The sequence below is a fragment of the Vigna umbellata genome, chromosome 3, assembly GCF_029865625.1.
Source record: "Vigna umbellata cultivar VRB3 chromosome 3, Vumbellata_1.0, whole genome shotgun sequence".
Lineage (NCBI taxonomy): Eukaryota > Viridiplantae > Streptophyta > Magnoliopsida > Fabales > Fabaceae > Vigna > Vigna umbellata.
The window spans coordinates 46,668,434-46,695,240 of NC_142167.1; the positions used below are offsets into that span (position 1 = coordinate 46,668,434).

The 26,807-nt window shown below is 36.8% G+C and overlaps 2 protein-coding genes and 1 pseudogene across 3 annotated transcripts; 1 reads left to right on the top strand and 2 right to left on the bottom strand.

Moving 5' to 3' along the window:
• The first annotated feature begins 2,330 nt into the window (after positions 1–2,330).
• Positions 2,331–4,114, top strand: LOC148202721 (uncharacterized). The gene has a single exon (XM_088110259.1). It carries the CDS (start codon positions 2,748–2,750, stop codon positions 3,501–3,503), a length of 756 nt encoding a protein of 251 aa, XP_087966385.1. The 5' UTR covers positions 2,331–2,747; the 3' UTR covers positions 3,504–4,114.
• Positions 4,115–5,801: 1,687 nt separating this feature from the next.
• LOC148202722 (uncharacterized) lies at positions 5,802–8,149 on the bottom strand. The gene is made up of 5 exons (XM_088108254.1): positions 7,820–8,149; positions 7,250–7,345; positions 7,129–7,177; positions 6,843–6,980; positions 5,802–6,091 (listed from the first exon to the last, which is right to left on the bottom strand). The coding sequence occupies exons 1-4, from the start codon at positions 8,132–8,134 to the stop codon at positions 6,892–6,894; spliced, it is 549 nt and encodes a 182-aa protein (XP_087964380.1). The 5' UTR covers positions 8,135–8,149; the 3' UTR covers positions 5,802–6,091; positions 6,843–6,891.
• Positions 8,150–19,798: 11,649 nt separating this feature from the next.
• LOC148202723 (putative polyamine transporter At1g31830) lies at positions 19,799–22,394 on the bottom strand (annotated as a pseudogene). Its single transcript, XR_015785201.1, has 2 exons — positions 22,225–22,394; positions 19,799–21,533 (listed from the first exon to the last, which is right to left on the bottom strand). The product of XR_015785201.1 is annotated as a putative polyamine transporter At1g31830 (transcript).
• Positions 22,395–26,807: the final 4,413 nt, after the last annotated feature.

Here is a 26,807-nt window from a genome sequence, read left to right on the forward strand (position 1 = left end):
TGGTTTAAGTTAAAGGTTATAAATGAAAAATGATCTTTTTAGTTTTAATAATGGTTAAATAATTATGTCAATTACTTTGTAAGTTAGTGAATTTTTGTGATTCACAACTTCTACCTCTTAAAGACATTTGGAAGGAGAACGAATAGGAATAACATCTTTTGTAGCTTATCCATCAAAAATGACTTTTTTTTATTACGTTGAACTTATTTAGTTTGTTAACATTATTTTTTTTTAATTTTTAAGTAGGACCCGACATGTACCAAAAAATAAATTTATGGGTCATTAAGCTAAAAAAATGTCGTAGTATATAATCTTATGATTACTGGTAAAAAGAAGAGACTTTTTTTAAAATATTTAGATGAGAAAAATAATAATAACGAATTAAATGAATTTATCCGTGAAAGTTCAAATTAGTTTATAGATAAAATTTTAAATTTAAAAATAAAAAACTTATATGAAATATAACCTTTATAAATTATCTTATATATATTAATTTTAATTTATAAAAATATATTTTTTTTCTCAACTAAAAGTTCTTAAAACAAGATTATCAATGTATAGCATTTTAAAAAGTTAGGATACAAGTAAAAGAAATAACACGTTTCTGATAAAAAAAAATAGTTTACGAATCAACTTAATTGACTAATTTAGCCTTACTAACTCAAAGTAAAGATTTGTATTGTAAATTTTTTGGAAGGAAGAGAAGAGAGATGATGTGGGCATATGGTTGATATGATAATGAAAAATCACTCATTATAATAAAAGCACTATAAGAATATCATCACTTTAAAATTACTTTAGAAATTACAATTATTAGCTATTGAGTAAAGTTCTATCTCACATAGATAAACAAAACCGTGAAGGATTGTGTAATGAATGGATTTGTTTGAAAATTATTTGGTATGATTATATGAATTGTTTGAGATTTACAAAAGACGAAAAAATGATAAAACAAAATAAATCTGAAAAAAAAATTATTATGATAAGTTTTTAAATAATAGTAAATTAAGACTTATTATAGAAAATCTCTAAATATTTATTATAATAAATTAGATTTATTATGACATGTAATTAAAAAATATATACAAAAAATTAAATTTATTAGAATAAATTTTCAAAAATCTGCCATAAAAAACTTATTATAAATGTTACTAGTTTAAATGCTATAATAAATCCAACTTATTTCGACAGGTTTTCATGTCGTAAAAATATAAATTTTTTATAACTCTTAAAATTATAACACCAGAATATCTATCATAAAAAAATATTTTTACCTGTTATAAAAAAAATCTGGATATAATAGTTTTACTTTCACTTGGATTGGAGTTTCTGCGACAGTAATCCCGTCTTAGACCTCTCATTCATCGTAAGTCAGATACAAAACCTACTTTGGAATCAGAACGCAATCCAAAGCAAACGTTAATCAAATCAAATCAAATGTAAATGTTATATAATCTATTGAGGTCGATTCTGGAAGCAGACAAAGTGTTTGATAGAAATGTATTGGAATTTGATAATGTCGCGTGATGCCGTCTAACCATTTTATTTGCAAACTTTTTCATATTTTATTACTTAAATGGGACAGTTACCTTATTATGATATCTTTAATTTCAAAGCAGATGATGAAGAATGAATAGATCTATTTTACTATCATTCATTAGCCTTGCGTGAATGAAGCGCGATCATCTATGTCAATTCATTTTCCTTTCACTTGTTTCCTCTCCAAACTCACCCTACAATCGTGGCTTTCTCCAGCCCAAGATTGGACCCATCATCAGTACTTTAATTATTTAATTCTTTTATTTTCTCTTTTCCATCTACCCGTTATATGTATACTACTCTGTCTTATTGGACAAAAGCACCATGGTGGCAATTTTCTTTTACAAATTCTTTAAAACGTCATAAAAATTTACAAGTTATATTGGTTTAACAACACTTTAAATAAAGTATTTTTAAATTAAAATCATATTAAAGTAGTATAACTTTAATTTAATATATTTTAAACTAAAAACATGTTAATGTGTTCAATTTTGATAAAAATTATATAACAATAGTACAACCTTAATTCAAAATACTTTGAATTAAAGTGGTGTCACATTGAGACAATTTTAATTTTAAAAATATTTTGAACTAAAATTATATCATATTAATTAGACTTATTCACCGTATCATTTTGGTACTTCGTTGTAAAGTCGTATAATGTTATCCTGACTTGCTCACTTTTATAATTTTTTAAGAATTTATCTATTTTAATAATTTTTTAAAAAACAATTGCACCAAAATAATAATTTTACCTCCACAAAGACTAAAAAACAAAATTGGAGCCAGGCTTAAAGTTAACAAAAACATACAAAAGCAACAGAAGAAACGGTGCCACCTTACTCACTGCATGCGCTCTACGCGCCACGCGTGCCTCCCTCTATGTCACTTCGTAATTATAAACGCCGTAAAGGAATTTCCATTCAAACTAATTTTAAATTATTCAATTTATATATTACTTTTTAAAATACTTACTTAAATCTCGTTTTCTTTTCTCTCTTCTGTTGGGATTAAGTTTCCAGAAATTTTCATGGGTCCCCAGCCAGTTGTCCCAACCTCTTTTATTTCCTTCATCTCACACACCTCCTACATCTCCCTCCATGCGATAAACCACAACAGCCAAAACAATGCAGAAGCTACGTTCGGAATTTCCAAACATAGCAAAACCAGGAACACGATCGGTTTCTCTATGAGATGAGAGATATCATATGCATGCGGTCATGAAAATCACGCTCACAAAAACATTCATCCTAAGGTGCTTCCTCGTCTCCCTCTTCCTCTCTCTCCCATTCATCTTCCTCTACCTATTATTCCCACAACAACAACCCTTTCATAATCCTGTAACAAACAAAGACCTCAGAATCCGACCCGGTTACTCCTCCTACGAAACCTACATACAGCGCCAGCTTAACAAGACCCTCAACCCCAGGCTCCGAAAAATATGGACAACCCGCGACTGGGACCGCAAGATTCCCGTCTTTGCGCGGTTCTTCGAGGAGCTTAAGGAGAGAAAGCTTCTCCAAAACACGTCGAAGGCGTTGTGCATCGGTGCGCGAGTGGGACAAGAGGTGGAAGCGTTGCGGCGAATCGGAGTGCTTGACTCGTTGGGAATGGATTTGGTTCCTTACCCACCTCTTGTTGTGAAGGGTGACTTTCACAACCAACCCTTCAACAACGACACCTTTGATTTCGAGTTCTCCAACGTGTTCGACCACGCGCTGTACCCGGAGCGGTTCGTGGCGGAGATCGAACGCACTTTGAAGCCGGAGGGGGTGTGCGTTCTCCACGTGGCGTTGTCCAGGCGCGCCGATAAGTACTCCGCTAACGACCTCTACAGCATCCAGCCCCTCGTCGAACTCTTCAACCACTCCGCTTTGGTTCACGTTCGCAGCGTCGATGGCTTTGGGTTAGACACCGAGGTTGCCTTTCGCAAAAACGGGGGAACTCGTCACCACCGTCTCTGATTGGTTTTCTACCTCTTTTTTTTTTTTTTTTTGGTTTTCTGTGCTAGGGTGGCCATTCTTTCCTTTTTTGATACATTTGATTTTCTTTTTCTTTTTGTTTTTCATCTTTAGTGGAGTGGAATGGTTGAGTGGTGATAATCAAGGTGTAGTTTTGCCATTTAGCTTATAGCACTGTGCAATTGCTTTGGTGACGGTGGGGTATAAAGCACTTCGTAATATGTAATATTAGTTATGATGGAGAAGAATTTATTAACTCAAACATATATTTAAAAAATAATATGTTTACTCAAAATACTTGCAACATTTTTTTGTAGCATTTTTTTCTTTATTTTTTAGTTTTAATAAATAGTGTGTCAATAAATTCAATAATAATTACAAATAAGAGCCTACGTCAGTTCAAATTTATATTGATGTAAGAAAATACATTGGATAGTGTGCAAGTATTGCTTAGGTCCCAACCGTGCAATAAAACGCTCTTAATATTACGGGATAAGATTTGCATATATTAGCAACTTAATCTAACACTAGCCACTAGAACTGGCACACTAAACTATATGTGTACGATTTCGCTTAGCATATTTATTTAGGCAATTTTGTCACAAGAAGTTTTCAATAAAAATTTGATTACTACACAACAAATTAACTATAATCGCACGCCAATCCCACAATAGATATTCAACAAACACATAATAATAAGGAAAGTGAGTTCTTCAATCATGTGTATTAATTATTTACACAGCATAATTAATAAAATCAAACTCTAAGAAAAGGGACCACCAATAAATACTCAACTAAAACGTCATCCGTCATATAATGAGGAAATAAATTATATTTAATCATATCAATCCATGTATACTTTTGCATATATAATTAGAACAGAAGTAGTTTTTAAAGTTTCCCGAATTTTTTCTGTGAAAAAAAAAATACACTCTGAATAGAAGAGATAAAAGGCACGTTTATCTTATATCCAGCACTTATATCATATACTCAAATACGAGTGGCTTGTGTTTTTCATTTCTGTTAACCGTTCAAGACCACTTATACATAAAGTTTAAACATTTAATGCATTACTATAATGATATTATTCAACTGGGTGTAGAGGCTTAGCTTCGCGCCCTAAGATGGCCGCAATTACTAATGAGTTATGCCAAAGAGTTCTCTGTAGTATAGGGAATCTATAACAGAACTTATCTGCTCTGGCAAATTTACTAGCATCAAAGCCACAATTGTCTACAGCCTAATTCAAATATCAACGACCGTGACTCGTAAAACTTTGCAAAACGGTATTAATTGCAAATTTAAGACCGCTTGAGAGGGATGCAAACTCAAGTTTATGTAAATGTTTCAATTTTTTTCGTCAACATTTGTCATTGAAGTGAACTTTCTTTATAAAAATGTAAACTGATGTCTAAACATATCTCAAACAATGAAAACCTAATGTGTAGGCCGCGGGAGAATATCCTCCAACCTTTCCCACGGTGAATATCGTCCTCCAGAATCCAAAACGGAACTTGTCCATTTCCTTATACCATTAATTTGATCAATTTCTAACTTTAGACTGTAGATCATTCATGATGGAAATTATAAGCATTGATCCTCTACCCAAATGTCTCCCTCACCAATTTCTAGTCTTCCCAAAACGAGATACTTAACCCAAATGACATCCCCTCATCCTTAAGCATTAATTCTTTCCTCAAGCCCTTCTTCACCAGATCTCACTCTTCTCACACAACTTCTCTCCGAAGATCTCTCCATTAACAAATCAAAGCACACCTAAGGAGAAATGCTTCATCTTCTACAATATGTCTCCGCTTATTTCCATGATATCTTAAGAATTCAAGAAGAGTTAAAAGTCTTGTATTCAATAGAGATGTCTAACTTAATATATAAAAATCAATTTTTAAAGGTTTCAAGTTAAAAAATATATCTTCATCTTATATATGATTTTTTCTCGTAACTCATTGGTATCAAATTGTTCAGATGTCGTCCTCCGAAAACATATACCTGGACTATGATCTAACTCAAGAAAACATATTTTATTTTTTATTTATTTTTATATTTTTCTAAAATACTGTAATTTTAATTAATATATATGCATCTCTGTCATCTATCTATACATAATTAATAACAATGATACTTTAGGAAAGATATTAGGGATTTAATTAAATTTAACATAATTAATATCTCTTGATATATGTGAATTCAAATTTTTTTTATTTATTTCAAAACTTGCTAATTGACTTGAAGTGGTGGCTAGAAGAATTTTCTAATTGACAAAATTGACATTAAGCAGCTAGAACAATCACTATATGCACATTGGTCTTTACAATATACCATACATATACTCACGACATGCTTAAGGTGATTTACAATTTTTACATAGGATTGTTTTCTCTCTATTGCTCAATGTCAACACCGTATACTATTCTAGGATGCCGAAAAGTTGTACAGGTCGAGGCTTCTTGTCCAATTCTTGCCACCGCGATCAGTGGAATTATCTACAATCATATATCTGCTTTAATAATGGATCAAGTATTTTATCGGTTTTTGGTATGAAGAAGTAGACATCTATTGCATAAATCCATCACCTAAACCAAAATTTAGAGAAAAATCGCAAAATTTAATAAACTATAAATAATTGGACGTCAACCTCAAAACATATACTAAAATCTGATTTCAATGAGAATGCTACTTCTTTTTTTGTCATTGCTGCATTTTTCACTAACTTTCACAAATTTCCTATTTTAGGATGATTACCCTTCTAAGTGTTGTTTAAGTGTTGTTTAACCGCAGAGTTTCACAATTAAAATAAATCGAATGCAATGAAACCAGAAACAAAAAAAATAATGATTATTTATTATTTAATCTCAACTATTAGCTATTATTCGTTTCATTTAGGTTGTGTTTATCTATTTAATTTGGCATGTTATGTGTCTCGTTTACTTTTATGTTGCAATAAGAAAAATCCTACTCTTGATCAACTATTTTACAATTTAAGAGAAAAGTAAGAAGAAGAATGAAAAAAAAAGTGTAATAAAATAGACCACTGTACGGACGGGAGAGAAAGAGAAAGTTGTAGAAGGCAAAAAAAAAAGTATTCTATGTGATATTCTATTTCTAGCTTATTGAAATTATTTATCATTCCATAAGTTTAGGAAGGGACGATTGATTTTGCTTCCCTTCCATTCTTAAAACTATTTGTGATAAATGCTACCCTGTGAATATTTCAATTGTCAACAGAACATACATAAAATCATTCAAGGAAATTGTCATTCGTGGCTTAAACGCTAGAATGAATACGGAGCGAGCAGTTCGCAATCCCATAGAGTAGATGTTTACCTTAAATCAATCAGTGAGCAACTGAGAAAGCATCCACCAAGTTACATGGTTAATTTGATGAAACTCCATAGCGTTTTCGAAGAGAGTCAATCGCCTTCTCAAACGACTGCGAAAGCTCAACGATAGAAGTTTTGCATGCTGAAATTTTGAAATCAAAATCACTCTCTGGCTAATGAAGTTCCGCAAAAACGACATTTAAATACAAAAATGTTGAACAAAACAACATCTCAAATACTGTGATGAATGAGAATAAAAGCCTTTTTGGAATTGATTGTACTATGCATACCACGAGATGCGCTAGCCTGTGCGTCCAGCATGAATTCTTCGTAAGAAGCCTGAAAAAGAACCATTAGACTCTTACAATGTTTCCAAACGATAGTTTAAAGCGACAGTGAAGGAAACGACACCTTCATTGCATCTCGGCTTTCCGTTATCCGTTCAGAAACCTTTTTGTATTCCTTCTCTGCTTCATCCATTACTTGCTGGTATGCTTGAGTCTGCATCTAAATTTTCAAAATAGAAACAAATAAGTGATAATTAATAGTTAATCCAAAAGTTTACTACGATTAAAATTAATTAGCGACTCTCAGGTTTCCTAATGTGGATCAAATATAACCATACAGGGCTAATCTTGAGATTTCCTTTTCCATTTGTGCTGTTTCAATTTTCTCCTAAACTAGGGGCAATGTGCATGCTATTGAAATCAAACAAAACCAAAACAGAGGTAATTACGCAAATACTCCATAACAATCTGTTTGAATTAAATCTCAGAATCCAAATTCACTTTTCACATTTTCTAGTCCTTGAATACTTTCGGTTGCTTAACACACTTTCTGTTTCATTTGTTTCCCGATCAACCACCGGAGAATTTATTAACTGACAGTTCAAGAAATTCGTAGCGCCTTCTTTAAAGGGATCTCAGAAATGCGATGTTATGCCGTTCGTGAGAAAGTGAAGGAGAACTCTAGAAAATAAACCTTGAAGCGTTTGTGGAGACGTGAGTTAGATGCCTCGAGATCCTTGAGGAACTCGGAGTGAGAGTAATCGATGCGACGCTTGAGATCGTCGACTCCGGAAGAGGTGAAGTTTCTGAGGTCGGAGATGTTGCTCGGAGCTCTGTGACTGCGAGGTGGAGATGAGCTGGTGGCCAGAGTAACTTTCTTCGCTCGCTTGGAGGTGGAAGCCGCCCTCGTGAAAATCGCCGGAGAATCCGCCTCCGGTGAAGCAACCGGCGACGGTGTTTTCAGGAGATCTGCCACCGTTGGTTTGGTTTTCTTTCCCGTCCTCTTCATCTCTATTGACACAGTTTCAGATTGATTTTGACATTAAGCGGTTAACTTTGCGCGAGTATTTAAATTTTGAAGTTTATTATTTTTCTTTTTTTGTGTTGAAGTGATTTTTTAAACTCAAGGTGACTAGAAAAGGCGTTAAATAATTTAAATCAAAATTGTTAAACTATTTCTTATATTACTTTGCAAATTTAAATTTTTATTACTGAAAGTTAAATAGCCGCGTTTTCATATAATTTTGAAATGCTTCAATTAGGATTTTATGTTAAATGAAATAAAAACTGGGCAATGAATTATTTGATATATAAATGATATGTTGATATACATAAATTTTTTATATTTATTTTATTATCTTTTTAATTTTTTATTTTTTATTTATAAAAAATATAAAATTTAATTTTTTATTTATAAAAAATATAAAATTTAATTTTTTATGACTATTTTATCTTTATAATATATATCAAATGTGAATGTATATTGTGAAACCCTGAATATTTAACGCACCAGATCCCACACTCTGATCACCATTAAATGCACTGTGCCACGTCAAAACGCACTCACTTCCACTGCATGCAATTGCCAAGTGTCGCGGCTGGAACATTCTAAATGCGTTAGTGGAAGACAAGTGGCATGCGGAGAATGGGCGTTCGTCCTGCGTGGGAAGGGGAAATGATTTTCTGAAAACTCTTCCCCTCCCTTCTGCATGCTTCATCTTCTTCCCTGAAATTCTAATTTCAAATTCTCTGCCTTCTCTCTAAAACCGCCTCATCTTCTCTCTAAGATAACTCACCATCATCTCCTCCGATCCCATTTCAGAAACCGAAGGACCGTTCACGACGTTGTGAGCTTTCACTGGAACCAAACACGTTAGAGTTCTGTGAACGGTAAGTTCTCCAACTCTAAACACCCTTTTCTGGGTTGCATGCGGACCTTGATACAACTGCATGTTAGAATAGAAACTAAGTTCTCCTATGTTCCTTTTGGTTAGATTTAGTGGAGCACTTGAGAAGCACGTTGAGGGTAGGAAACCATATTTGGACAAGTTAAAAAGCACTCGCTTAGGGAGTTCACTGCTAGACCAGGTAAGGGAAGCTTTAGTAATTTAATTTATACTTGTATGACGTGTATGAAAGCATGAAGTGTACTGGATGTCTGAAATGTATGAAATATTTGATGTTTAAGTATGCATGAACGAGCATGGTTGTACTGGATGTATATGAGTGATATTGTTTGAACTGTATGTTGAGAATGGAACGTATGAATTGGAAAAGGGATAATTTCTGTAAGGTATGAATGATAATATGAATTCTGTAATGTATGAGATTTATGGTGAAGATAAATTATAAGCTATGAATCGTATGAAAAATGTGAAGTTATTGTGGATGAAAATCTGGAAAATATAATAGTCTTTGCTTGATAATGCACGCTCGTCATCGAACGGTCTTATACCGTTCGGTTTCCCCTGAAAATGACTTAGAATAGGAATTCTTTCATTTGGAAAGGATTCTGTTTAAGAACGAGCGTCTTCTTGTGAAAGGCTAGGTTTGAGCGTTCGGCTCATCCTAGTGGTGTCCAACGATCGCTATAAATTGAAGTTATATTAGTAACGCTCGGTTTTGTAATCCGGCGTTCGTTATAGGTAGCGCTTAGTCTTATACTAAGCGTTCGTCCAAATGAGCTCTCAGTCTTATATCGAGCGTTCGTTCTAATTAGTGCTCGGTCATCTACCTAGCGTTCGTCCTAAGTAGTGTTCGGTTTTATAACTGAACGCTCGTCCTTATCATTGATTCCTGAGCGAACGTAAATAGCGTTCGTCCAAATTATTAGTTGACGTTCGGTCATTGACTGGCATTGTTGTCTTCTGAATTAATCATACTCTGGTTATTTATCTAAATTATTTTGTAATGTATTTATCCTTTTGATTCAACCGAAAGTCTTTGTACTTAAAATTTTCTAAGTATTATTCAGATCTTCTTGAAGCAGTTCATTTAACTGATTCAAGTGTTCGTAACGTCCGTCAGAGGACAAGGGTTCGTTTCTTTTGTTCAGAAACGAGGATTCTATGTACTGAAATACGTTCGTCCTTATTTATTAAAGGATGGACGCTCGTCATTTTATGAAAGTGGAACAAAGAATGAAAATGTGAATAAGAGGAAAGATTAAGGTGTGCGAACGTTATTTTAAGTGAAATATTGAAAGTGGATTTTGAACGAACGTTCCAAGGAGGAACGTTTCTATGATTGGAATATGAGAAGTTATGTAGTATGACCATGGTAAAGCTGCTGATGGCTGTTCATCCTGATATTCCGTGAGTGATCGTCCTCATGTAGAGGGGAGTAGGTCATGCGTGGGAATGGCAGGAGGTCCTAGTCATACTGAGTACTTTGGACTGATAGGGCTAACCTCGGGTGGCAGCTGATGGATGGTTCCAGTTACTACATCACCCGGGTGCACGAACGCCTGTAGATACATGGATTCATACAGTCCGGACGGTCGGTCTTGTGAGAGTTTGGATGAGTTATTATATGCTTGGAGTTATATATTGTTGTATGAATTGTATGATTGATTGCATATGTTAAAGTTTATGTTGGTTGTATGAATTAAATTACCTAAGCTTACCCTTGCATTTCCTTGTGTCGTCTACTGTTCATGTACTTCCGTCTTGTCAATGCAATGATCATCCGTTGTGGATGTGAGCAGACGGAGAGGTGCCTCTTGAAGAAATGCTAGAAGAAGAAAATTTGGAGGACGCCAATCTGGTCGAAGTCGAGGTTAAAGCCGAGCCCTAGAGCGCTCGTTCTGTAGTAGTTGTTAGCGTTTCTGAATTGTATTTTGGGACGTTCGGTTATTTGATTTTGTAAAACCGTTTGTCCAGAACTTGATATTTTGTAGATATATTCCGAACCCTGTATATCTTGTACGTTCGGCTTTTAATAGCTGTTATAATTAAGATTGCAATGTTTATTCTCTAAATGTGATTAGTTCTAATTTATGGTAATTACTATATATTGGGATGTTACATTTATTGGTATCAGAGCAGTTTTGTTCTTTTAAGGACACTTAGGGTTATGAGTACACTGTGCTTTCGTTGTGTGCTCATTGGGTGTTTAGTGAGTTATTGATTTTAACTCTTGAACATAACTAACGTACGTTTTCTCTGGTCCAGAAAACAAATGGCGCCTAGACTTCCTCCTCTCCCACAGCCTAATGAGCCTGACACGTCCAACAACACAAGGCTGTTGGAATCAGTGATAGACAGATTACAACAGCAGAACACCACGCTGATGGAACAGAACGCTACCCTGATGCATCAAAACCAGAATGCTTTACAGAGTTTGGAGGCCGCTCGCGCCAACTCTGAAGCGACTCAGAGGCAGTTGATGGACATTCTTGCCGCTACCAGAGGCGCACCAGGAGCCTCTTCTTCCAACGCTGCACATCCTGCCGAGTGGAGCTTGGAAAGTTTCTTGCAGCACCACCCTGCTAAATTTAATGGAAAGGGGCTTCCGGATGAAGCGGATCAATGGTTGAGGGATATGGAGCGGATCTATGATGCCAAAAGGTGTCCAGATGACAACCGTTTGGCATTCACAGAGTATTTGTTGACGGGAGAAGCTAGCCATTGGTGGTCAAGTATGAAGATGTTGTTGGCCGAAGCCCAAAGTCCAATTTCTTGGGAGGTTTTCAGGGCTAAATTCTATGAAGAATATTTCCCGGACAGTGTGCGCTTTGCTAAGGAAGTTGAGTTCCTTCAATTGATTCAAGGTAGTATGTCCGTCTCGGAGTACACCAATAAATTCAAGCACCTGGTCCGTTTTAACACCATGGCTACAAGTGAAGAATGGCAATGCAGGAAGTTTGAGAATGGGTTGAGGAGCGACCTGAAGGTATTAATATCCAGTCTGTGTATTAGATCGTTTCCTGCCATGGTTGAGAGAGCAAAGGTACTGGAGAAGAACGTTGCTGAGGCCGAGCAACAGAAGAAACAACAAGTGGGTAGGGGGCCGGTCTTATCCAGAGGTGCAACGAACGTGAGAAGGTCCCCATACGTTCGTCCAACTCAATCCCCTGGCGGATCACAAGCCTTGGTCACTGTCGGCCAATCTGGACAGCCAAGGAGCTTAACTTGTTATCAGTGTGGAGGACCGCACTACCGGTGGGCTTGTCCACAATTATCAGGAGGAAAATATTGTACTCGTTGCAAGCAGAATGGGCACTTGGAGAACGAGTGCAATATGGGAGGACGAGCGGCAATGAGGCCGCCGAACGCTGGAAGAACACAACAAGGGAGAGGTGGACGTGCGCAAGCAGTTGGAAGGGTTTATGCAATCACGGGTGCTGAAGCTGCTCGTTCAGGTACACTCATCACCAGCATTTGCGTGTTATATGGAAAGCCTTGTTGTGTATTGTATGACTCGGGGGCAACTCATTCCTTCATCTCGAAGGCGTGCGTTGAGAAACTGGGGCTAGTGGAGAGTGAATTACAGTTCGACTTGGTGGTGTCAACCCCAGCGGCTGGTGGGATCAAGACGTCTACAGTTTGTGTAAGATGTCCTATAGAAGTTGAGGGGCGTAGATTTAAGGTTAACCTCATTTGTTTACCCCTACAAGACTTAGAAGTTATTTTGGGGATGGATTGGTTGGCTACCAATCGGATTCTCATTGATTGTGGGAAGAAGGAGTTAGTCTTCCCGGATGAAGAAGAGGAGGAGTTAACAGTTACGCTCGGTCAGTGGAAGGAAGACATCATGGAAGGAGCAAGCTGTTTCTTGATAATGACGTATGAAGACAACGAAGTAGAGCGTTCGTCCAATGTTGAGAGCAGTGGAGGACGAACGGTAGTGGATGAATTCCCGGATGTCTTTCCGGATGAGGTCCCTGGTTTACCTCCCATTCGTGAGGTTGAATTCACGATCGACCTGGTGACAACTGCTGCACCCATCTCGGTTCAACCTTATAGAATGGCACCAGCCGAGTTGGTCGAGCTTAAGAAGCAAATTGAGGAGTTGCTGGATAAGAAGTTCATCAGGCCGAGCGCTTCACCTTGGGGAGCGCCTGTGTTGTTGGTAAAGAAGAAGGATGGTAGCTCTCGGCTCTGCATTGATTATAGGCAACTTAATAAGCTGACCATCAAAAACAAGTATCCACTGCCAAGGATTGACGACCTACTGGATCAGTTGCAGGGTGCGTGCGTATTTTCAAAGATTGATTTACGTTCGGGTTATCACCAAATTAGAGTGAAGGAGGGAGATATTCAGAAGACTGCATTTCGGTCTCGTTATGGACATTATGAATACGTGGTGATGCCCTTTGGAGTGACGAACGCACCTGCAATCTTCATGGATTATATGAACCGAATCTTCAGACCGTACCTGGATAAATTTGTAGTGGTATTTATTGATGACATCCTCATTTATTCCAAGAGTTTTGACGAGCATGAAGACCACTTGAGGATCGTGTTGAGTGTGTTGAGGGAAAAAGATTTGTATGCCAAGCGGTCAAAGTGAATTCTGGATGAAGGAGATCCAGTTTTTGGGGCACGTCGTTTCTGCTGGAGGTATTTTAATGAATCCAGCCAAGGTGAAAGCAGTCCTGGATTGGGAGAGCCCACGTTCGGTCACCGAGGTTAGGAGCTTCGTGGGGCTCGCGGGCTACTATAGACGGTTCATTGAGGGATTCTCCAAGATAGTAGCCCCTTTGACCTATCTCACCAGGAAGGACCAATCGTTCGCCTGGACCGATCGTTGTGAGGAGAGTTTTCAGGAGTTAAAGAGAAAATTAACGAGCGCCCCAGTGTTGGTTATTCCAGACACGGCCAAACCTTTTGAAGTATATTGTGATGCGTCGTATCAAGGTTTGGGCTGTGTACTGATGCAGGAAAGGAGGGCAGTGGCGTACGCTTCTAGGCAGTTGAAGGTACATGAAAGAATTACCCCACACACGACTTGGAGCTGGCAGCAGTCGTGTTTGCATTAAAAATATGGAGGCATTACCTGTATGGAGCAACGTTTCAAGTCTTTAGTGATCACAAGAGTCTCAAGTACCTCTTTGATCAAAAGGAGTTGAATATGAGGCAAAGGAGGTGGCTTGAATTCTTGAAAGATTATGAGTTCGAACTTGTATCATCCTGGAAAAGCTAATGTGGTGGCGGACGCTTTGAGTAGGAAAGCAGTCAGGGTCTCGGCAATGATGGTGAAAGAGCTGAGCTTGGTGGAAAGTTTCAGAGATCTAAGGTTACAGTTCGACTTAGGAACGAACGTTATTAGATGCTGTAACCTTAGAATTTCCAGTGATGTGTTCGACCGAATCAGAGTGAAGCAGCGTGAAGATGAAGAATTGGCAAAGATATTGAGGACGCTCGGCACAGATCAGACTAAGGAATTCAACACGGGGACGGACGGCCTATTACGCTATATGGGTAGGACGTGCGTTCCTAACGACGGCGAGCTGAAGAGAATCATCCTGGAGGAAGGGCATCATAGTCGTCTTAGCATGCATCCTGGCATGACTAAGATGTATCAAGACCTCCGTTTATCATTTGGTGGCCGAAAATGAAGAGTGACATTGCACGTTTTGTAGCGTCCTGTTTAACTTGTCAGCGTGCAAAGGCCGAACACCAAAGACCAGGCGGGTTACTGCAGCCATTGGAGATTCCAGAATGGAAGTGGGACAGCATCTCCATGGATTTCGTGACCCATTTGCCACGAACAGTCCGAAACCATGATTCAATCTGGGTGATTGTGGATAGATTAACTAAGAGCGCCCATTTCCTGGCCGTTAACTTAAAGATGTCAATGACAAACTTGGCCAAATTATACGTTAAGGAGATCGTTCGCTTGGATGGAATCCCTTCGAGCATTATTTCAGACCGAGACATGAGATTCACATCTCGTTTTTGGCAATCTTTGCAAGGAGAATTGGGAAGCCAGTTGCGGATGAGTTCGGCTTATCACCCTCAGACGGACGGTCAATCTGAGCGAACCATCCAGACGCTCGAGGATTTATTGAGGACGTGCGTCCTAGATCATATGGGAGTATGGGATGAAGTTCTACCGCTCGTTGAATTCACGTATAACAACAGTTTTCAAGCAAGCATAGGAATGACACCGTTTGAAGCCCTCTATGGAAGGAAATGTCGAACGCCATTGTGTTGGTTCCAAGAAGGCGAGAATGTATTAACCGGACCTGAATTGATCCAGCAAACAACCGAGAAGGTAAAACTGATCCAAGAGCGATTGAAGACTTCTCAAAGCAGGCAGAAATCTTATGCTGATAAGAGAAGAAGACCCTTAGAGTTTGCTGCAGGAGACCACGTTTTTCTAAGGCTGAACCCGATCACTGGAGTGGGAAGAGTCCTTCGTCCAAAGAAGCTTTCACCTAAGTTCGTAGGACCTTATCAAATTCTGAAGAAGATTGGATCAGTGGCGTATGAATTAGCTTTACCACCTCAACTGTCCAACCTCCATCCAGTCTTTCACGTTTCTCAACTCCAGAAGTATATAGCTGATCCATCACACGTACTGGAGTTGGAAGACGTCCAGCTTCGCCCAGACCGAACGCTGGAGTTACAACCAGTTCGTGTGGAAGATAGCCGCACCAGACTCTACAAAGGGAAGGACGTTCGTCTTGTGAAGGTGGTGTGGGACGCAAGGACTGGCGACTCAACATGGGAGGTTGAAGAAGCTATGAAGGAGTTGTACCCTCACTTGTTTCCTGGTAAGCTTTAGAATTTTCGAGGACGAAAATTTTTGTAGTTAGGGGGAATGTGAAACCCTGAATATTTAACGCACCAGATCCCACACTCTGATCACCATTAAATGCACTGTGCCACGTCAAAACGCACTCACTTCCACTGCATGCAATTGCCAAGTGTCGCGGCTGGAACATTCTAAATGCGTTAGTGGAAGACAAGTGGCATGCGGAGAATGGGCGTTCGTCCTGCGTGGGAAGGGGAAATGATTTTCTGAAAACTCTTCCCCTCCCTTCTGCATGCTTCATCTTCTTCCCTGAAATTCTAATTTCAAATTCTCTGCCTTCTCTCTAAAACCGCCTCATCTTCTCTCTAAGATAACTCACCATCATCTCCTCCGATCCATTTCAAGAAACCGTAGGACCGTTCACGACGTTGTGAGCTTTCACTGGAACCAAACACGTTAGAGTTCTGTGAACGGTAAGTTCTCCAACTCTAAACACCCTTTTCTGGGTTGCATGCGGACCTTGATACAACTGCATGTTAGAATAGAAACTAAGTTCTCCTATGTTCCTTTTGGTTAGATTTAGTGGAGCACTTGAGAAGCACGTTGAGGGTAGGAAACCATATTTGGACAAGTTAAAAAGCACTCGCTTAGGGAGTTCACTGCTAGACCAGGTAAGGGAAGCTTTAGTAATTTAATTTATACTTGTATGACGTGTGTGAAAGCATGAAGTGTACTGGATGTCTGAAATGTATGAAATATTTGATGTTTAAGTATGCATGAACGAGCATGGTTGTACTGGATGTATATGAGTGATATTGTTTGAACTGTATGTTGAGAATGGAACGTATGAATTGGAAAAGGGATAATTTCTGTAAGGTATGAATGATAATATGAATTCTGTAATGTATGAGATTTATGGTGAAGATAAATTATAAGCTATGAATCGTATGAAAAATGTGAAGTTATTGTGGATGAAAATCTGGAAAATATAATAGTCTTTGCTTGATAATGCACGCTCGTCATCGAACGGTCTTATACCGTTCGGTTTCCCCTGAAAATGACTTAGAATAGGAATTCTTTCATTTGGAAAAGGATTCTGTTTAAGAACGAGCGTCTTCTTGTGAAAGGCTAGGTTTGAGCGTTCGGCTCATCCTAGTGGTGTCCAACGATCGCTATAAATTGAAGTTATATGAGTAACGCTCGGTTTTGTAATCCGGCGTTCGTTATAGGTAGCGCTTAGTCTTATACTGAGCGTTCGTCCAAATGAGCTCTCGGTCTTATATCGAGCGTTCGTTCTAATTAGTGCTCGGTCATCTACCTAGCGTTCGTCCTAAGCAGTGTTCGGTTTTATAACTGAACGCTCGTCCTTATCATTGATTCCTAAGCGAACGTAAATAGCGTTCGTCCAAATTATTAGTTGACGTTCGGTCATTGACTGGCATTGTTGTCTTCTGAATTAATCATACTCTGGTTATTTATCTAAATTATTTTGTAATGTATTTATCCTTTTGATTCAACCGAAAGTCTTTGTACTTAAAATTTTCTAAGTATTATTCAGATCTTCTTGAAGCAGTTCATTTAACTGATTCAAGTGTTCGGTATAAGACCGAGCGCTATTTAGAACGAACGTTCGGTATAAGACCGAACGCTACTCAGGACGAACGTTCGGTATAAGACCGAACGTTACTTAATTCAATATTATTAAATTTAAGACGTACGACAACTCTATGTTGAGCCGAACGCTCAAACATAGTAACTCAAATGAAGACGCTCGTTCTCACACCGAATTCTTCCCAAATGAATGAATTCAATTCTAAGTCTTTTCAGGGAAACCGAACGGTATAAGACCGTACGGTGACGAGCGTTAATTATCATAGGGAATTTATCAGATCTAGATTTTCAACTATGTTAACTTTAACATTATTCATACGATTCAAACTCTGTAATTTCATATCCACATAAATTTTCATACTTTATAACATTAATTCACATCATCAAATCCAACTATATACTACTCATTTATCCTTCATACGCATCAAAATCAACATGCAGTACACCCAAATCAAAAAGCATATTCATCCAGTGCAACAGGGTTCGTTCATAACAGCTCAAACATCATACTTTCATACATGCAAATCAGATCATACAACATGCAGTATAAATTAAATATATAAGCTTCCCTTACCTGGATAGCAGTGTTCGTTCAAATTGCAAAGGTTGGGTTTGTCTCTTACGGCGTTCTAACCTCAGTTTCACTAAACCATTTCACTTGATCTAAACACCAAAATCAGAGATTACTCAGATGCAATCCATGCATGAACCGAGAGCATGGTTTCGCATGAAACCCTAATGGACAACTACTAGAGAAGGGAACTTACCAGCTTAGATTCCAATTCTGTTCGGTCCAAAAGGAAGATCACAGCTGGACGAACGTTCCTACGGTGCTGAAATGGAATTCGGAGAAAGGCTTGGTGAGTTACAGTAGAGAGAAGTTTGGGAGATTCTAGAGAGAAGTTGGAGAAGATGAAGAGTTAAATTCTGAGTTTGGGTGGGGAAGATGCATGCAGAGGAGAGTGGAGTGTTTTTCTGAAAAACCCAGTTCTGCTCCACAGTCGAGAACGAACGTCCACTCCTCGTCCGCCACGTGCATTCCACTAACGCGTTCCAGACTCCTCTAGTCGTGACACCTGGTTCGTTAGTGAACTGTCGCGCTCTCCGAATGACACGCAGTCTGCACAGCGCTCGGCACTCCAGGCTCCATGCAGCGCGACACCTGGCGTCCGCTGTTGAAATGCTTCTTTCTGCAGCTGCCACGTACGTTGTTGAGGTGTCTCGTTCTCCAGCTGCCACGCGTACGTTATTTTCCAGGGTCTCACAAAAACCATACTCTTTTTAGGGGTAAGCTTTACAATTAATTACTTTTCACAAGTATATTTCTTACATAATAGTTAACAGTATAAAAATAAATAAATATTAAAGAGATGAAGAAAATAATATTTTTAATCCACTGTATAATTTTTTTTAATTGATGGATAATAAAGTATGATAATAGGAGCACATGATTTTACGTTTTTTATATAAAAGAACATATATCCATTTTTTATTTGAAATAGTTGTTATTTTGAATAAGTTTCTCTTTTAATTTTATACAAAAAAATACTTATCTTTTCTTATTAACAACTTAAAAAAAATTAATTAGTTTTTTCACGAAAACCAAACGTTGATTGGTTAAGCATGTATTTAGGACAGGCAATTTAGAAAAAAATAAAAATTTTTCCCAGAAAAGAAAAAATCTATCTTCCCATTACGAAGGCTTTTTGTTTTTTACTCCAGAAATCTTATTTTTGAGAACTGGCTTGCGCAAAAAATCTCCTCAATTTCTTCCGCAAATAAATAGCAAGAGCATCCAGAATTTTTTTTTCTTTTTTTTATCAATCGACGCTTATTAAAATTAAACAACACAAATAAATAGCTGCATTGTAGATGTTCTAAGTTTATTTAATTGTATTTCTCTAACTTAATTATCCTCTCCTAGATTCTATTTCAATGGGAGAGGACCATACTATCCTCGTATTAGCATGTCTAATGTACAGTGGCTTTTTATGCGATTGGATCAAATCCAATCTTTAGTATCTTTTGAACAGAGAAAAGAATAAGGCGAATGGAACTGGTCGCGAGTGACATATACCTACGTGAATCAAAACAACAATAATAATAATTTCATAAAGTATCGGAAATGAATTTTTAAAAGAAAAATTGTAACTTCTACTTAAAATTAATACAACAATTTTTATAACAGAAAGGAAATATGAAATGAATAATAAAAAAATGCAAATAGGTTTAATAAATTCTTCAATAAAAATACCATTACTGTTACAAGTTTTTTACAAAAAGCACATCTACCAATCAATCTAAAAAAGCTGTAAAGGAACGGATTCATGATTTAGCTTCTCTACCAAACAATTTAAAATTAAAGTAAAACGTCTCAATCTTATTTTTCTCCCTCTTCAAATGATAACAGAATCTTCTTATAAACAAATAACTGATTTTCCAAAGAAATTCTAAATTATAGCTTCCAAGTTTCTAACTACCACCTCATCTATCTATTGATCAAACTAAAATCATAGACAACCAGATAAATTACCAAAGGTGTTGGATACAAAGTTGCCCTCTCATGGTTTGAACTTAACTAGCTTCTTTGAAGAACCTGAAGACCAAATCTACTTCACAATATAGAAACAAGACAGATCAATACACCAAAGAGCGATTCTCATCCAGATTGCCAAGATCAGGGAGCTCAGAACTGTGGGAAAACTTCATCCATCTCTTTTTCTCCACATATTTGAGGCAAGGCTGCAACACAAGGCCTATTGCGATAGCGATGAGGCTTACAAACATTACTTTAAGGGAGGAGAAAAACAACACAACACCAATCAGTATAGTGGGAGGGATACAGAGCAAAATTGCTCCTGCTGTTCCCCCTGCTATCTTGTAAGGGCGAGATGCATTGGGGTGTTTGATCCTTAACAGAATGAATGCAATAAACTCCAGAATCATCCCAAAACAGTACAAGAAATTTTCAGCAGCTACAATTTCTTGAAAGCTCATCCATGACAGTATGATCACACCTGATGCTGAAAAGAGTATTCCTATTAGAGGTGTTCCGTGGCGAGACCTCTTGGTGAAGAACTCAGGCAACATTCCTCTCTCAGCCATCCCTAGTAGCTGGAAAGAATCACTGCTCATTTCAGCAACAAACATTCCCATATTTGACATGGCGGCAGCAGCCTGAAGCCACCATCTCAACCATGCCCCTCCTATGATCATAGCAACATCTGAGAAGTAGCCATCCGACCAAAGATCCCGGTTGAGGGGAACAGCACCGGTACCTATTAGGAGAGGAAAGAAGTACCCTAGAACTACTAGAATCACAGCGTAAAACAAAGCTCTTGGAAGAGTTTTCTTTGGATTTTCCACTTCTCCAGCAAGAGTACTTATGGAATCCCAATAGTTAAGATTCCAAAATAGAGTGTTCAGATACAAATTCCAATCAACATCCTTGAGGTTTGTCACGGTCCATCTTGAAGGCTGTAGATCGGGAATTGACAAGAATCCCATAACCACAAAAGGGAGGAGTGAGAAAACCCCTAAACAAACAGCAACCCATCCCACAATGACCATACCCCTATAGTTCAAGTAAGTGAGCACAATAGTCAGAGCCCATGCTGCAGCAATTCTAGGCAATCCACCACCTACAGCTGGGACTGCTGACTTCAGATAGTCAAGAAATAGAACTGGGTATAAAGCATTGTCTATCACCCCACTCAGCCATTTCATCCAACCTTGCTGAAACCCCCAATACGGCCCCAGAGCAGAGGAAACCCAAACCACATAACCACCGTTTTCAGGGAACATGGTACCCATCTCCGCCGTGATCAAAGCTTCAGGAACACTCCATATTAATGGGAAAAGCAAGAACCCAAGGAGGGCTAACAGAGGACCAGCTGCCTGCACAGTATCCTCAACCCCAAAAGGCCCCCTGAAACCTCATAGAAGATGAGAAATACAAGAGGAAGAAGTGAAACTTTACTTGAGTGATTTGCCCTGATGGAAGTTGATTCACTGACAGCTACATACTCGTCATGGGAGAACTCCCCCATTTCAATGGAAGCTTGTTGTCTATTAGGAGCCGCTATCCTTAATTTCTGCACTCATTTTTTAAGAATCACAAAATCAGAAGTTGAGGTCTGTGGCAACAGTATCTGATACACTGTTTTTAGCATAATCATTACTGCTGAATAAAATGTATTGAAGTCAAACTAATTAAATAAAAAGTTAGGTAAGCCAACTTTCAAATGTTTTAATAAGATTCAGTAACACCAATAGTGGATACTGAGTTAAATAAAGAGAGTGACTCGGAGATTACCCTGAAACTCTTTTTCTTAAAAGATCATAGATGGGGCAAATGCACAGTTTTGAAATAACACCATAACCACAATCAAGTGCTTTTAAGACTCCAGTTATCTAATAAAAGTCACAAAAAGTAAACCGGTCTCGTCAATGCTGCCGCAGAAATCCCAACATCCATCAACAGAGCCAAAAACCCACCAAACCACGCAGTGAAGTGAAAGGAAAAAAAATATTACGAAGATGGGTCTACTGGGCTAATATAAATTTCGAGCATTAAAGTCCAAACAAAACACGCACGCATCAAAAGGGGGAGCGCTGGGAACAGATCTTGGAACACCGATCTCAGAAGATAAAAGAAAAACAGGAAAAAAAGCGACACCTCCTAGGAATACCATTCGTGAAAAGCTTCGAAAACCAAATTATGAGACCCGATCGAAAAGAACGGCAACTACAGAAGGACAAAAGGAAAATGGTTAATGAACAAACCATGAATGACGCGCTATCCCTTCATGGTGGAGAAGATAACATTCACCATCGTGGAATCCAGCGTCGACCATTCGTGTCCACTCACAACACAAGAAATAGAAAGCGAGCTTGAGAAGGAAAGGGATTGAGAATCTTTATACAGTGAACAATTTTTTGTGTAGAAAAGGCTTATATGGTTTTTGAATTGTTATTTCATAAGAACTGAGTTACGCCGACATCCAAATGAACTGGATCAGTTTTAGTTTATTCAATTGTTTTAGTTTGTTATCTGATAATTCAAATTAATGTTAAATTTAAGAATTTTTTTACTAGACCACACTAATTAAGAAATTACAGAAATTGTTTTTAATAAAATCATATTTAAGTCTATTAAAAAAAGATATAAGTGCTGTGCTGTATTCTATTCTTGTATATCAAATGTTTACTTTTTAAATATAGTTTCAATTTTAATGTTGGATAGGTTTAATAATCGTTAAAAAGAAAAAGATATCAGCGGCGGCCCCAAATACTCGCCTTTTCTTATCTGTCACTGTGTCCGCTCTCTTTAACCGTTCCCTACTTGTATTAAAACGAGGTTTAATCATTCACTAAGTCCCTATTTTCGTATGAAATCTCAATTTCGTCCATTTCTTTCTGAAAATATCAATTAGGTTCCAATTTTATGAAAATTGCAACAAATCAATCCTTTCCGTTAAATAGTGTCAAACGGCGTTAAAAAAATTTATGAGTGGATGCTGAGATGACGAACGAACGCTCGTCCAATTTAAGAGGTACACGAGCGTTCGTTCGCTGGTGGACGAGCGTTCGTTCGCTGGTGGACGAGCGTTCGTTCGATGGTGGACGAGCGTTCGTTCGCTGGTGGACGAGCGTTCGTTCGCTGGTGAACGAGCGTTCGTTCGATGGTGGACGAACGTTCGTTCGTCATCACAGCATCCACTCATCAATTTTTTTAACGCCGTCCAGCCAATTTAACGGAAAGGATCGATTTGTTGCAATTTTCATAAAATTGGGACCCAATTGATATTTTCAGAAAGAAAGGGACGAAATTGAGATTTCATGCGAAAATAGGGACTTAGTGAATGATTAAACCTTAAAATGATTATATATATATACATACTAGGATTTTTTCACACATTTAAATATTTTATTTTTATTTGATATTATCTTTTTTATTTTTTACTTTATCTTTTTTTTAAATACAAAAATTTATACTTTTATAATTATTTTATTTTTGTGTTTTGTGTCAAATAAATGAAAAGTAATTTTAAAAATAAATTATAGTATTTAAAATGATCGTTTAATTTAAAAAATAGAGAAAACAAAAAAGCTTAAGTGTAGTTTTAAATATGGACATGCATGAATAACGTGAATTAGTATAATAAGAGTAGGACACAATAATCACAAAAAATACTGTTTTTAATTAAATTAAATTAACCCATAATGATATCATGGGACCCATCAATCAGTGTATTTTAATCTTAACAACCCAATTAAAATCTATCATTGTTCTGTGTTTAAATTATTATTTTTTCATTGAGTATATTTATGGAATTTAATTTGTTCTCTATTTTAAAAGCTGTTAATTCCATTTTCTTAAAAGAGGGGTCACATCGTTATTATCATTGACTTAGTGGCAATTACTTTTTATAACCTAAATATTTATTGATTAATAAAATTTTAAAAAAATTGTAATTATTTAATGACTTATTGTTAATTATAATTTAGAACCATTACTAGTTATATAATTTCAAGACATCATCTTCACAAATCTATCATGCTTTTGGAACATCTACAATATCGTATGTTTACGTATAACATTACAGATTATACGATCATCGCATTCACATGCACACACACAAACATGTATGTGTAAGCTACCGGTAAAATAATCACAATAACATGATATAAACATACTGATTAAATCAACAATAATCAAACACCCTATACGTAATAGTAATAATAATAGGATTCCTAATCCTCTAACATAACAAATCAATCAAACGAATTACTCAATCATCGATCCTCGATCTCCAACCCTTTATGTAATCAGTAACATCTTGCACATAGACTATTGGTCTATTAACTCCTTAGCACATATGTTAACTACTTACTATACTCTTATAGTAACATCATTATCACAAAGCAACACTTTGAGCATCTCAACCACCATGATCACCATCATAGATACACCACCATCATGACTATCCCAATTATGAAAACACCATGAGCATCACCATACCATAAACACCACAGTGGAAAGAATCAGACACACTCATGTACCCTACCTTACCGACTCTAGCCGCTGCTACAACCCCATATGTAGATTCCCTATACAGATACATTCGAGTAGTCGCAATCCAGATAAAGAACATGTATTCCTGCCACACAAGGACAAGGAAGACACCTTCACCTCCCCACAAGGAAGACTCAATACCCGAATAACCTCCAATGCAAACAAGGCAAAAGGAAGCACATATCCGTAGATAGCACCAAGATTTACTAGGTACAACAAGTAGACCTCATCTTCCACTCTCATGCTCATCAATCACATACTAAGGTACATCCCAACACTCACACATGCTCCAAAACCCCTAAACTTATTCTCTAATTCTCATCTCATTCTATAACTTCTCCAAAATAGAGTTGCTGATGCGAGAATGTTTTCTCCCAAACTAGACCAATGATTGATGATCCGAACAGTCGGAATGAAGAACCATACGTATGGAACCTACTGTCCAAAAATCAATCTGATCCAACGGTGAAAGACTTCACAACGATGAAAACACCAGTGCAGGTTTTGTGTTGTGTGAAAATACTTTCATCTTTTTGTTTAGGTTGTTTCTCCCAACATAGACCTCCAGTTGACAATATGAATGGTAAAAATATACGTCTAAACTCACTGTCCCAAAATCAATCTGATCCAACGGTGAACGACTTCACAACGACGAAAACATGAGTGTAGGTTTTATGTTATGTGGGAATGACTTCTTTTCCTTCCTCTAACCCAATACTTACAACATATATTTGCATGAAAACTCTCATCCATCATAACTTTATTCTCCCTTAACATCAGACTCTTTGTTGGGATAACCCAACAACCATACATACATTCATAGGGAAAACCCAACACACAAATATTAGATAAACCCTATGCTCATGCATACATAAACTCTTGCCCAACAAGAGCAACATATAATCATAATCATAATCATATAGACATATATCAACAAGGATTATTAATCAAATAACAAATAACACATATATCATACAACAATTAACAAACAAAGGTATGCTTCCCATACCTGGCCAATACTAGGGTTTTATCTACAACTCCAAAACACCACCAATCTTCCTTTACACTAAGAATTTATGTTGCTTTCTCTCTTCTTCTCTCAAAAACGTCAATCTCCTCTCTTCCTTTGTTTTCTCTCTTTGGTTTAGAGTTTTATAGGATTTATAAACACACCAAAAACTACCTTTCTCTATATATGTTATTATTTATAAATAACCCAACTCTATCTCTAATATTTCTCAATTATAATAATATATTTTATTCTAATTATAATGAGTCTATCAATAATATATTATTATTATTATCATTAATATTATTATTATCTAACAATAATATATAATTGCATTCAATAATATCTTAAGATATCTTTTAATTAAAAATATCTCAAAATATCTTTTAAATTGTCTAACAATACCTAGTAATGATTTTCTCTAATAATAATATCTCTTTTAATCTTTAAACCCACCAAAATTACATCTTCTATTTTTATTTAACTAATGGTTAAAATAACAACAATTAAATCTTCTAAAAGATTTACATAATATCTTTTTATTAATTTTCCATATTATTTAATTTGTATGTTTTTCCTTTCTACAATTCCTATTTTAATTTATTGCACCTAATTAATATAAGGTAAAAGATCCTATTTGCCCCTAAAAAAAATATAAATAAATATCATAAGAATTATATTCTAACAAAGGTGTACACTCAATAACACTAATTTCCAAACAAAAACCCAAAGTCTCAAAACTACACTATTTCTAAGACCCCTATTTTTCCAGGACTCCTATTTCCACCGTCTTACACACAACACATAAATAGTCATACAACAACGCAAAAACTCATTTCCCATTACCCATCCCTAAAACGAAAACGCAATACAAAACCAACCACAAAAGGAAACTAACCTTAACTAGCGTTAACGTTCGGTTCGGTTAGTGCAGCTCGAGGTGATTGTGTTTGTCTTCTCTCCAATTCCAATTCATCTCCTGTGCTCACTGACCAAATCCCAAATTTCCCTTCGCTAACCCTATTTACGGAAAAAAAGTCATAATATAAAGAAATCCTTAACATAACCAATTAAATTTTGTGTTACGTCAAAAACTGTTAATTGTTAATTTAAATAAAAAATTCCACTTAATATAACAGTTTTACATCAGCCGATTAAGTGTGCATCACGTTATCATATTTTAACGTCGTCTGTCAATATTTAACGGAAAATGACTTAATTGATATAATTTTTCAAAAGTTATGACTTAATTAAGACGGTTTTCAATAATAGCATCCATTT

Excerpts from the sequence above, each read along its gene's own strand:
- LOC148202721 (XM_088110259.1), top strand. The coding sequence starts at position 2,748 with ATGCATGCGGTCATGAAAATCACGCTCACAAAAACATTCATCCTAAGG.
- LOC148202722 (XM_088108254.1), bottom strand. The coding sequence starts at position 8,134 with ATGAAGAGGACGGGAAAGAAAACCAAACCAACGGTGGCAGATCTCCTG. Across the intron at positions 7,346-7,819 it reads GTCTCCACAAACGCTTCAAG|ATGCAGACTCAAGCATACCA; the intron begins GTTTATTTTCTA and ends TTGAAAATTTAG. Across the intron at positions 6,981-7,128 it reads ACAGGCTAGCGCATCTCGTG|CATGCAAAACTTCTATCGTT; the intron begins GTATGCATAGTA and ends TCAAAATTTCAG.